The 13,648-nt window shown below is 41.2% G+C and overlaps 1 protein-coding gene across 3 annotated transcripts in view; it reads left to right on the top strand.

The window, feature by feature from the left end:
• Positions 1-124: 124 nt before the first annotated feature.
• The window catches only part of ZC3H13 (zinc finger CCCH-type containing 13), a 48,274-nt gene continuing 34,750 nt past the window's right edge, over positions 125-13,648 (top strand). The window contains exons 1-3 of one of the 3 annotated variants that reach the window (XM_081905939.1): positions 125-426; positions 10,286-10,408; positions 12,029-12,138. In XM_081905939.1, coding sequence (XP_081762065.1) covers positions 10,292-10,408; positions 12,029-12,138 — 227 coding nt within the window. In that variant the 5' untranslated portion in view covers positions 125-426; positions 10,286-10,291. Of the gene's footprint in view, positions 427-10,282; positions 10,409-12,028; positions 12,139-13,648 lie in introns of all 3 variants that reach the window. The other 2 variants (XM_081905938.1, XM_081905940.1) reach the window with 2 other exon arrangements.

Genomic DNA, 13,648 nt, shown 5'->3' with positions numbered 1-13,648 from the left:
CTCTGAGGGAAACGGTGGCGGAGGGAGGGGTTTCCGTTTCCGGTATCCATTGCGGCAGAAGCGAGGCCCCGCGAGAGGAGGAGCGGCCGTGGCTGGTCGCGCAGGCGCAGTGGGGAAACGAATCCGTTTGGGGGGGAGGGGGCAGTGGGCTTCCTGCGCTGTGGTGATTTTTTTTTTCCCCCTCAGGCGAATAGGGCCGTGAAGGGGAAGAGGGCGTCGTCGTCGCCGCCGCCGTCGTGGTGCTGCTGCTGCTGAAGCGGCGGCAGCCGGAGCAAGGCCTGCTCCCCGCTTTCCTCCCCGTGTGGCGCGGCTCTTAGGCCCGGGAGGACGGACTCCTCCCTCGCCCTCTCCCCCCCTCTCCGCCCTGTGCGGCGGCGGCGGTGGCGGCGGCGGGGAGGAGGAGCAGGCCGGGGGCGGAGGAAGCAGGTGAGTCGTTTGGGCCGTGGGGGGGGGGAGGGGAGGGCCAGTTATTTCACCCTCATTTTTATATTTTGTAGGCCTGAGGTAACTCGGTAGAGCAGGAGACTCTTAATCTCGAGGGTTCGAGACCCATATGGGGCAAAAGGTTCCTGGTTGGTCCCTTCCAACTCTTACGAAGGAGCAGCAGTAATCATCCCCGCCCAGCAGTTATCCCGTCCACTTCTATTTACAGTGGTACCTCGGGTTACTGATGCTTCGGGTTACGCAATTTCGGGTTGTGCACCACACCAAACCCAGAACGGGTTGCTTCCGGGTTTCGGCGCTCTTTGCGCATGCGCAGAAGTGCCAAATCGTGACCCGTGCACGCGCAAATGCAGCGCTGCAGGTTGCGAACAGTGTGGGTTGTGAATGTGCTTCCCGCACGGATCATGTTTGCAGCCCGAGGTTCCACTGTACGGTGGTACCTCGGGATGCGAACGGGATCCGTTCCGGTGCCCCGTTCGCATCCTGATCAGAACGTAAGATGCGCGTGCATGGCGTCATTTTGACCCTCTGTGCATGCGCAAGCGGCAAAACCCGAAATAATGCACTCCATTACTTCCGGATCCCCGCGGAGCGCAACCCTAAAATACTTATCCTGAAGCATATGTATCCCAAGGTATGACTGTATTCACCTATTTTAGCCAATTTTACACATCCCACCTTGGGGAGGCGGCAAGCAGCGTTTGAAATTCCCCTGGGGCATTTTGCACCTTGCGACCAAGTGAAGATGCCTGTGGGTGCCAGGATCGCACCTGGCGTCTTCCCCCGTCTGCAGGTGTGGGGTGCCTGGGGATCCTTGGATCTTGACTGTTTTCACACACTTAGCAACACATCCTGTAGAATATTGTTTGACCTGCACAATCAGTGAATTTCAGGAACCAAAAGGTCATAAGGAAAAATACGACTTTCGGGCCATCTGGCCTCCCAAGTAACAACTAGGCTTCCCATTTTGGCGACTGTAACCCTGGCTTAAGGAGTCATTTGGCATCCAGTCTAAATATCTGAGTTTCTAACACTGGTGGCAAAGCACAAGTATAGGATCTTGCTGTGAGTTGACAAGGAAATAGCAGCCAAGTGAGGTGACAAATAATGCCGACTCCTCTTCAGCATGAGGACAGGGGCTATTTTGACCTTGAATAAGCCCACAGGACAAGTGGTGAAGATGGAAGCAACAGACAAGAGTGGGAAAGAAGTCTTGGGTGTTAATTGAGAAGCAGGTGACTGCTGTGACTGACGCTGACTGCTGTGAAAATTGCAGCATATATGGGTGTTTGCATGAAACTAATAATCAGCTGAAGTTCTAGCAATGGAAAAAGGAGGGACAAGATTGAAAATCACTTTCAATACTATTGTACGTTAAAGTACATTAAGAAATCTTTCGTTGCCATAAGTGTAGTATGAGATAGTATTGGGAGTGGTCTGTGCAGGCTACAGTGGTTATGAAAGCACTTATGTTTTGAACATTTCATCCAGAATGGCACAAGTTGTTGAGAGATGGGGATATAAACCCCTAAATTAAATAACTTCTCTGAAGTCCTCACACCATGAGTGTGCAGAGTTTATTCACTGCAAACAATTTTTTTAAAAGTTCAGTTGTGCTCTAGAATTTGGTACCCTGCATCTCATGATGCTTAGTGATGGGTATATGTTTGTTTTTGCAAATATATTGGGTGGGAATTAAGATAAACTTGTACTATGAATCAGGTAAAAAACTGTGTGGAAAACCGAATGCTGAAGTAGATCTTTGAACCAGAGGCATGGGTTCCTTTGCCTCCCTGAACCCAAGAAACCTGCTGGATTCAGTGGGTTTTTCTGTGCAGCATTGCATCTCTGGTAGTGGCCAGCTAAGTCACAGAATATGAAGGAAACAGTTTCCTCATTTAATTTTGCACTCTGTAATCTGTTTTCATGGATTTATGGCACAGCATTATTTAGAAGAGGGTTAGAATAGCAGGGGTGTAGGACCTCTGGCCTGTGGGCCAGTCTTGGCCCACCATTCTCCTTCGACCACACTCCAAGGGCCTACTTTGACAGGCAGGTGAGTCACATTCTGTCAGGTGGTGGTCATGCCCTCTTGTGAAAGTTGCCCCACAGGGGTGTGGGGAGGTAAAAATCTGGCACTCTGGGCCAAAAGATTCCGTACTCCAAAATAAATACCATCAATTTCAGCATTGAATCCACTGAGAGGTTCGTTCGCTGGAACACATTAGCAGGACACTGACAGATCTAAACCAAATGAACTTGTAAGGAAGCCTCACTGTTTTCAGTGGGACTTTTTCTGAGTATATTTGGGAAAACACGTGATGCTGTCTTTATGAAAAGGTTTATCTACCACTATTCTTCCACCATAGCTATAGTGGCATTCATCTCCTCTGAGTAAAGATATATTGCTAGGACTACTAAATCAGTTCTGACATATTTTCAAGTCGGCGTACACAGAACTGCAACATTAGTTTTGTGGTAAAGTAGTATTTATTTTTAGCTTTGTAGACTAAGCAGTGGTAAAAAGTTAAATGTAATGTTTGCTCGTTACCCTCTGATTTCCTTGTTTCTGAATGCTCAGATGCAAAGGAGGATAGCAGGGATTCCATGCCTTTTAGTATTTATATAGAAAATGAAATTTTGTCAGATATAATGTTTTTTATTTTTGGTGTGGGAAGCTGAAATTCCCTGCTTTCTTTTGATCTGACCACTTTATCAGAAAGATTTAGAACTGTGCAGCACAAGCTAGTACATGTTTTCTTGAAATCAAGTCTCACTGTGTTAAGTGAGGTTTACTCCAGGTAAGTGTATGGAACTGCAGTTTTGTGTATGCTTACTCAGAAATCCTTACTTCTCGGTAAGTATGCAAAATTGCAGTCTTAAGTCATTTGAATCTGTTCAGAGCATGCTTTATTCAGTTGGTGCATGTTCCACGGTACACCAACTCCCTTTCTTAAGTTGCTGCTGTTCTACCATCCAGTTTGACTAAAAGAACCCATACTCAGTCCTACTGAAATTTGGAAAAAAAAAGTTAACAATGCTTCTTTTTATAAGAAGTTGCTGTGGATCCTAGTTCTGACTTTGGTAACAAGCAAATACAAATGGTTTGCCCCAATATTTAGGCTGTAATAATAATAAGGAAAACTCCTTATTACAATGCATCTTGCTGGCAGTCTTTTATTTCAAAAGAGCTAAATTCAGCAGTTACTCTTAAAACATCCATAGAAAACCACAAACAGGATACAGAGGAGTAGCAAAAGGTTACGTTTTTTTAAAGGTACCCTTCACATTCATATTATCTGAACTGCCCTGAGATCTTACGAAGAAGGGTGGCATATAGATCTAATAAATATTATGAACGTAATAAAAATTGCAGGAAAATGTAACTGCAGTGTGAGGGAATTGGCTGTTTTGGATTTATTAGCCCACAGTTGAAGCATGTGAGGTTGATCCTGTGTTTGTCCTATCAATGAGTATAAACTCTTGAGTAGAAGCTGGTATGAATAATAGTAACTGTGTTCCTAAGAACTCTGGAGGTTTCTTGGTGAGAAGTTCAGTATTAGTGCATAAATTGCCTGAAATACAGTTCACCCACCACCAGTGCCAATTTTCCTTGATAACATATATGTTGGCATTTCCAGAGGTGCCTTGTGTGAACTGGGAATTCACCCCAAAATGTGTTCCCTAGAACTGTTTGCACATGAAGGGAATTCTCACAAGAAAATTGGTGCATGAAGTGTTCCATTAGGGTAGGAAGTGTGAAAATACCGTTCTCTAGGACAGTGAATGTGAGACTGTTTCATTTTTCATAGAAAAGGAAGTAAGTGTTACCACATGGCGATTCCACGTGGTGGTGGAAATAGAAAAGAGGAGTATATTTGGTTGCTGAAATTCTTAGAAATTTGATTCTGATACACCAGATGGCATTGGGAAAGCAAAGTGGGGGAAATTATGGGTGGGAAAATTGGTTTCTTTCCCAAAGACTTTAATTTCCCCCCGAAAAAAATAACTGGAATTTTTGGGGAATAGTGATAACTTCTCATTTGCATTTTTTTTTCTTTTGGAATATGTAGTATAAAGATTTTCATAAAAGATCTTTGAAACTGGTGAAGGGTGGATATTGTTATTGTTTGCTATTACGATATGTATTTTTGTGTTTTTATATTTTAAACTGCCCTTCAATCTGTGGATGAAGGGTGGTATAGAAATTTAATAAATAACAAACACCACCCCCATACAATCTGCATAAAGCATCAGAGAATTATAATTCTTGTGTATACTGAAAACATACACAAAATTCAAATCTGAGATACATTCTGCACCTATAAGATTCTGCCGTCTTTATGAGAAGAGTATATAGGGCCTTCATTACTTGTGAATTGCTTCTTGCCTTCTACTGGTGACTTTTGATCTAGGTTGGATCTAGACACATCAAAAAAGTGATTAAGTTAAACACATTTTAAATTTCATAATGGAAATCCTGTTGACAAAAGACATCAGCGCCATCTGGTTTCACAGTATTATAACGCATATAAAGCGTTTTCTCTCTACCAGTGTAGCTGAGTCCTTAGTTTAGAGATACTAAATGCATGTATGCAGTCCATTTGACTTAACCCCTTCCTTGTTGTAGTTTCTTGCTCCCCTGAAACAACTTATCCTTACGTACTATGCAAGCATACCCAATAGTAAGGTACAATATATAGAGTGGGTCTCACTTCTGAGTAAGTGTGCATAGGATTGCTATGTGTATTTCATAAATGCACTAAAGGATGCAGTTAAGTTATACACAATGCATTTTGTGTTAAAACACAATACGTTTTAATGTAAAATAAGTTTACATTTGATAAGAAATTATTGCATAGATTTAGTCCCAAAATTTCCACCCCCTACTAAAAAGGGGACCCATTTCCCCCCTCTCCCATGGATTTCATATTTTTGTAAATTTTACATATTGACCTAGGATTTGAAATTGTCTTCAAGCTCCTGGCCCCGTGCAATTCTCATGTAAGAGGTGCTTTCTGAACATATATATGCTACATAGTTTATGTTTTATGTTTGCCTATTATGGTTCCCCCTCCCCCCAATAACTCTGTGAATTGTACTTTCATTAGAGTGTTGAGAAAATTTAGATCTATAACTGCCTTCAAAGACTAGCACCATGATCCAGTTAGGAAGCCTGCAAAAAACACTACATGACCTATTTTTTTATACACATGTACTCTTCATGTCTGCACAGGAAGTTTTGTAATTAGTTATGGTGATTAAATACCTAGTTTTGTGAAACAGTCTTTGGATATGATGAAAGGGAGATAAGGAGAAAAATGCAGTTGAAAATAGTCTGATATTGTTTCTAGCAATAGTTTAAATAAGTATGTCAGCAATATTTTTAAAAATAAACAGGCACATTTTAAGTATTCAGTGTGTGAGATATACTTACCAGTTCTGTGTTTTATACGTGTGGAACCCTAATGGGTGATATGCAGCAGTGTCTGTCTTGTCAGTGGAAAGGACACAATTGGTAGAATGGATTTGCCAGCCCCCATCTGCCCCCCAGATTTGTTCCAGAGTGTTAGGAGATTCCACTGAGCATATTAAGATGGGAGGGGGTGCTGAAAAGGGAGGAATGGAAGGAGAATTTCTGTTGTGCAAGTGGAAGTCCACTTGTAGAACATTGAACAGTGTCCAGTCGGAATCAATTTTATCCAGCCATAGTTTGAACTTGTATTCAGAATTGAACTAACTAGTATACAGCGCTGTGGTAGCTATTGTTAAAACAATAGTAAAACAAGAAACATAATATTATTTTCTGACAGCCAACAAATTTCAGGTCTCTAGATCAAAGGAATTTTTAAAACTGGTATACAGTGGTACCTCGGGTTACATACGCTTCAGGTTACAGACTCTGCTAACCCAGAAATAGTGCTTCAGGTTAAGAACTTTTCTTCAGGATGAGAACAGAAATCGTGCTCCGGTGGCAGCAGGAGGCCCCATTAGCCAAAGTGGTGCTTCAGGTTAAGAACAGTTTCAGGTTAAGAACAGACCTCCGGAACGAATTAAATACTTAACCCGAAGTACCACTATACTTGCTTGAGAATCCCATATGTTTGGTTTTTTTAAAATAACCATATACTGATAGTAATTAAAGCTTACTTGTACTTTTGCAGCCAGAACCATATTGACGGCACTTCTCTTGCTTGCTTGTCACCTTAGGGGTAACCATGAACATATGCACATGCACAAAAATATCTGCAGGAAAAATTATAAGGGTGTATAGTCCTCTCCCCCTAGCCTGCCAGCCTCATAACATTGAATGTTGGCTGAGTGAGGGGGAAATAGAATTGATTGCTGATACAGTAAGACAGATTGTTTTATTTACATATCTAGTAAGACAGTAAGACAGATTATATTATTTACATATCTATACAGTCATACCTCGGGTAACAGACACTTCAGGTTGCGTTTTTTCATGTTACGGACCACCGAAACCCGGAAGTACTGGAACAGGTTACTTCCGGGTTTCGGCGCATGCACAAAAGCACTAAATCGCGGGTTGCGAATGCTGCGGATTGCTAACATTGCATCCCGCACAGATCACGTTTGGAAGCCAAGTGTCCACTGTATCTACAAACACACACACACTTTGATTGGGTAGAAAGAACCACCTTACTGTATATGTAAGTCACTTTCTGGTCCACACTGAAAAGCTATTCTTAAATGTCCCCAGAGATGAAAGAGGGGGGGTGGGTGTCCACATAAATCATTGAACAATCCAAATAATTTAATGTAGCTGGTCACCTGTGTGTCCACCCAAAATCCAAAGGTGAAAAATGGAAGGGGAAACGCTGCCAACATCCACTGCACCATTTGGTTGCAGGGCCCCAGGCTAGAATAATATTTCTCCAGATTGTTGGAAAATGAAGGCTAAATGAAGTAGGGTTGATTCATGAAGTGGCCTTCCTATTTTCATCTTGTTGAAAATGGCATATTTAAACTGTAACTTCTCTTCCCAAGTGTATGGCATGGGCTGATAAAGGGTTGTAGTCTTTCAACATTGGAAGAGTCCCAGGTTCCCCATCCATATTATAAGTCGCCTTGACAATTTGTTGAAGGTTGGGATATAAATAAAATAAGCAGCCTATTGAAGTTGTGATGGACCAATTTTATTTTTTAAAAAAGATAAGTGCCACTATTTTTGGATTATTGAAATTCCTGCATTGCAGGGGGTTGAGCTAGGTGACCGTAAGGTTCCCTTCCAAATCTACAATTCTGTGATGGCAAACAAATTGTTTTGGAAGGAGCTCCAAACCTTGTAGGAATTTGTGAGACTTGACTGGATGATGCCCAGAGTCCTGTGTTGGCTTGACAGCTGGTGATGGTATTTTCAGACCACAGAGACCACTGAAATTGAGTACATATTGTTTAAGGCCCACTGATTCCTAGTAAGTTCTGAAAATGGGGCTGTTCTACACTAAACCATTAAAATTTGGGGCAAGCGAAGGAGGTTGGAATATTGAAGAGTAGGGCCTATGTTACTGCTTTATACATTTGAATCAAAGCTGCATTTGGAGGCTGCATCATGATAAAGGAAAGCAAACTGTACCTTTCCATGTATCTCCCCCCCCCCCATTTTAGAAATGAATTATTTCATAAATTGCATAGCAACTTAATGAGCATAAGGTCAGCTTAGATAACAGGAGAGGTTACAATACAAAATTTAAAATCAATATTGTATATTATTTTTTTAAGATGACTAGAATGCCTTCATTTCCCCCCTGAAAAATCTTAAGGCAAATGTATATTCTGGAAAATACCTGGAACCTACCCTGTTGTTCTAAAATGAGATCCTCTACCATACATTACAAGTGAGGGATAGACAGTGTGATGCTCTCCAGATGTTGGACTACAACCAGTGCTATTTTTCTAGAAAAAGAGGTGCCTAAACTCACCATAGACATCTCCCTTGTTCTTTTATAATGGCAATGGCACCCACCTGAGAGGTGCCAGAACTAAGTTCCGGTGAGTTCCAGCTGGAAAAAAGCCCTGACCACAACTCCCTTCAGCCTCAGCTAGAGTAGGTAATAGATGGTGGTCGTTATAGTCAAACAACATCGGGAGGGGGCCATGTTTGCTATCTTGCTATAGATTCCAGTGTTAGAGAATGTGATAGGAATGCTAGGAGCCATGACATACCGAGTTGAACCTTGGCTTAGCAAGATTGCATGAATGGTCTCTGCTTGCAGTTGCTTTACTCCTCCCCAGTCCTTTTTTGCTACTGTAGCCAGGTAAGCCAAGATTTGAATGTACAGTGGTACCTCTAGTTGCAGACTTAATCCTCTTTGGGGTGCCGTTCTCACCCCGAAAAGTCCACAACTAGAGTGCCTCTTCCGCGCATGTGTGTGGCACGATCAAGTGCTTCTGCGCCTGCTTCTGCTCCGTAACAAGAGCAGAACGCAACTAGAGGTACCACTGTAGTATGTTGCCTGAACCAGGACCAGTCTGTCTTCTCACTACTCACATTCTGTAAGCAAGGTTGCTTCTGTTTCACTGGTTGGAGAATGCATTTGAAGGAAGGGCCTCCTGTTGCAGGAGGCAAACACAGCCATTGACTTGTGAGAGACGAATACATATTTGCTGTGCTGATACTGGTATGGCATGATATCCAACAACAGGCTCACCGATAGCAATGCCCCTCGTATAATATTACTTTCATCTGCAATTACTTCAACAAAAAATATAGTGGACAAGCTTCATTCACAGTAGTTGCCTCTTACCTCAGTGAGAAAACATTGGATAGATTAACCTGAAGCCTTCCTGGCAATTGCCATCTTGGGCCTGAAATGTTGGTGTCCATTTCATCTTCCCTCCTGACAACGGGATTGTTTCAATTTATTGTTAAGTATTCCTTATGCTATTCACTTAATGACTTCTCAGTTTGAAAACAGTTGCTCCTTTGCCATCCTGCTCCCTGAGCTGCAATTTTCCCATCAGTGGAACAGATGTGTTGGTTACATGCTGGATTTGCAATTTCAGTTATTAAGATTATAAAATGAAAGCCTTTCCCCTGGAAAAACCAGTCCTATAAATTAGCATGCACCAGAACTTAGTGAGAAAATATGCAAACTTTTGATGTGATTATCATACTCGGAAAAAGATGAGTGCCACTTGGCTTGAATTACACAGATCAAGAACACAGTTCATCTTACAAATGGGTCTAAATTGCATTAGTATCACAGTTGGCTGCTAAATAGGGCTTTTTGGATACATTTGAGCACAAGTAGGTTCCACAATTATATTTTTGGCTGGGATCTGACATCTGTCCCAAATGGATCGTGTAGCTCAAAGGAGAAGCAGCCCATCTTATCTCTGAAAGAAGCCACCCAGAACAGTGGATTACATTACGAACATTGGTATTGATTTGTTTGCTATTGTTTACAGATTCAGAAAAACTACTGTGACACAAAGACTGATCTATTTGGCATTATTTTTCTAGGCATGTTGGTATCTGATGCCAGCAATACTTTTGGTTGCTGCTACAGATATAATTATTGTTTAGGAAAGGGAAAAAGTCTAGCTTTATAAGTCTGTTTTTGGTGCCACTTAGAGTTGATATTATTTGAGATGATAGTGAAGGAAGGATAAAGAAGCCAAAACATAGCATAAACATGGGCCCTGGTCATAACTAGTATGAAATAAAAATCATAATAATTCATCTTGAATACAACCCAGTATTTGTTGCTTTGATTTCTGCAGAAACTCCTGAAGATGATTTTTTCTATGAGTTCAGTTGCAATAGATCAGCTTGAGAATTTTACAGTGTTGCTTTTTTTTTTGGTTGAAGTAGTACAAAATGTCAAAAATTAGAAGGAAGGTCACAGTGGAAAATACCAAGACCATATCTGATAGCACATCCAGAAGACCCAGTGTATTTGAAAGACTTGGACCCAGCACTGGAAGTACTGCAGAGGTGAGTTGAAAAGTATTATTTGTATTTAATGTAGCCTCTCCTCTCGTAGAGCAGACATGTTTGGGAATAGTGTTTCACTTCCCTCAGTTGAGGGAGTTTATGAAGGCTTTCTTATTGCAGTTGGATGCCTTGTGGATTATTATGCTGGGGGCATTGGAGCATGGCACAACCAGAGATGAGGCTGGGTGGAATGGACAGAGCCATGTTCCGAAGTAACATTGTTGGCTTTCTAAATACGGCTCAGGGAGATGGGAAGAGTGTTGGGCCCATGTGCTCATTTCTCCATGTGTCAACTTTGGTGCTGCTGCCCTGATTAAACTAACGTACAGATCCTCATTGCATCCAAAATGGGCACTGTGGGTTTAATGTTAGGATCAGGGTCTTAAACCAGAATCTGTCCCATTTGCAACACCATGTGATGAGAGAAGATGGCCATGTGGAGCTGATGTTTTCCCCGGCTTAATAAATTATGATTTACTAAGCAAGGAATGCTAAATCCAAATTGGCTTGCACTCTCTTATGATATTTCCTGGGGAGAATCTGTGGATAACTTTTGATTTCATGATACGGTATCCATGTGTGGAATAGAGAATACATTTCCCCCAAGCGAGATTGGCTACAGACTTGTTAAGGTAGTGGTGGTGTTGTCTTGCCCTGTTTAGTGCAGCTTGGCTTCATGGCTGCAACCATTTAGACATTCCTCTTCTGCAGGTTCCCTTGATGTACTGCACCTTGTTTATTCCTGTGGCCTATAGTCTGAATTATGCAGGGAGTTAACAGTTGAAGGACCCTTCTAGGGGGTGTGGCAAGACGGCAATTTGTTCTCAGTGCCATTTCTCAGATCTGTTGAGTGCTATAAGTATTGAGAACGATTTATTTATTTTTGCTTTTTTGTTCAAAATGTACCCATACCCTGTGGGATGGGATGTGTGCATGGATGAATTGTACTTGCTTCTTTTAAAGTAGATGATTGGTCATCAGAAAAAAGAGACACACACACACAAGAAAGTGTTTACATGCACACTTCACATCTGAGGTAGTACACATTAAATTTATGAATCACCTATTTAAAAAGCCTGTTATGAGGCCTCCTACTATTTAGATGAGATAAGCACCATACAGCTAAGCAACTTTGGAGGACAAAATCATGACTAAACTACATACGTCAACAACTTAAGAACAAATCTCTGCAAGTGTGCGTGTGCACACAGACACATATATAAAAGCAGAAATCCCTATCAGATTAAACAACACCAATACACAATATTAAAACACTGGCTGATAAAATGAACTAAGGTTGTTAAAAATGCTGAAAACCATTTAAGGGCCTGGAGAAAAGAAATGTCTTCACCTGCATTACGTATCAAGGTAAAGTGCGACTTTGACCCTTAGTTGGTGAAGAGATGTGGCGAGGCAGTGTAGTTAATGAAAATGCATTTTGAAATGTCTTGGGATAATCCACAGTCTCATAAAGGATCACTATCAGATCTAAGACTATTGATTTTCATCAAGTTACTGTTGGGTGGGAATAATATGTGGAATTATTTGTTTTGTGAATTTTCACACAAGCAGTACTTCCAAAATTAGTTTGAAATTCACCCAGTAATGTCTGTCTCTTAGACACAGTGCCGTAACTGGCTGAAGACTGGCAACTGCCTCTATGGGAACACATGTAGATTCGTACATGGCCCTTCACCACGAGGTAAAGGCTTTAGCAGCAGTTACAGAAGGTAAATGAAGAACTCAGCTTTATATTCACATGCTTGCAAAAGCTGTTTTCTTGTAGTTCTTTAAAACTTACAATGCAGCAATATGGCTTTATTAAAAATACAATTAATTTGGAAGTGTGATTATGCCTTGCCTTTTGAGTGTAACTTCAGATTGATAAAATGTTCTTGTTGCATATTAATTTTTGCTTGAACAATTTTACCTGATGTCAAATGGGAACGGAAAACCTAATAAATGTATGGTTGCATAATGTTACTGCAGCTTCTGATTTGCTCAAATTTTGTATTGTAGCTGCTTAATACAACACTAAAAATCGCAACCTATGACTTCACCACAATCATTATTATTAGCTAGACAGTAAAATTGTTTACTGTACATTCACAATGTAGCATACCTTTGTGCCAAAACTGTGCTTTTATTACTGTGTCTCTACCACCAGAAGGCAGGATTAAAAATACTGCTTTAAGTGAAAATATTGTTTTGATTTGTAAGTCCTGAAGAGCTGCAGTTGTCTGTGTTTACACTTTATGTAGCATTTTTTAAAGCTAAAATGCTTAAGATTGAATATCTAGTATATGGAATTAATTTACAATTAAGACTGAATACGGTGCAGTTAAAGATCTTCTGTAGGAGACTTAGGCTATAATCCTATACACAGTTACCTAGGAGTAAGTCCTTTTTAACGCAGTGGAACCTGCAATTGGGTAGACATGCATAGGATTGCAACGTCAACGATTGCTGAGAAATTATATGTCTCGTGATGCTTTTAGGAATCATTTATTTTTTATTATAAAAGAGACACAGAGAATGAAGGACAGCTGTGATGTGAAGCACAAGGTTATGATTGACATTTATTACTCTCAAACAAGCATGGAATTGCAATGAGGACTTGCTTCCCATTTGTAAATGCTTTTGTTGATTGCAGACTAAAAGATGTTAAGATGTACTCAGCCAGCAAACAACTACCGTATTTTTTGCTCTATAAGACTCACTTTTTCGTCTTATGGAGCGAATGCAGGCTGCGCTGCTATCCCAGAAGCCAGAACAGCTAGAGGGATTGCTGCTTTCACTGTGCAGCGATCCCTCTTGCTGTTCTGGCTTCTGAGATTCAGAATATTTTTTTTTCCTTGTTTTCCTCCTCCAAAAACTAGGTGCGTCTTGTGGTCTGGTGCGTCTTATAGAGTGAAAAATACGGTACTCTGTAGGTATTATAGATTCAGGGCACCAGTGATGAAAGGAGAATGAAACCAAACAGAAGATTAAAATATTATTTCCTCACCCCACAGTAGATGTCTTCGTGTAAATTCATTTGCTAGTCTTGATTGTACATAGTGACCATATATCACTGATATACTCTGTCACAGCATGCCTTCAGCTTTGTAGCCAATGTGGGACTACCAGGCGAATCCCAAGGCACCATTAAATATTTTTACAAAACCATAGGGGGCAAATCTTCCCCCGCAAATAAACAAAACCCAGGAAGATTGTGCATGCCTGCAGTTACACGAGGGA

This window comes from Podarcis melisellensis, assembly GCF_964234715.1.
Source record: "Podarcis melisellensis genome assembly, chromosome: 3".
Lineage (NCBI taxonomy): Eukaryota > Metazoa > Chordata > Lepidosauria > Squamata > Lacertidae > Podarcis > Podarcis melisellensis.
The sequence above is the reverse complement of the archived record's forward strand: the minus strand, read 5'-3'. Positions and strand labels throughout refer to the sequence as shown.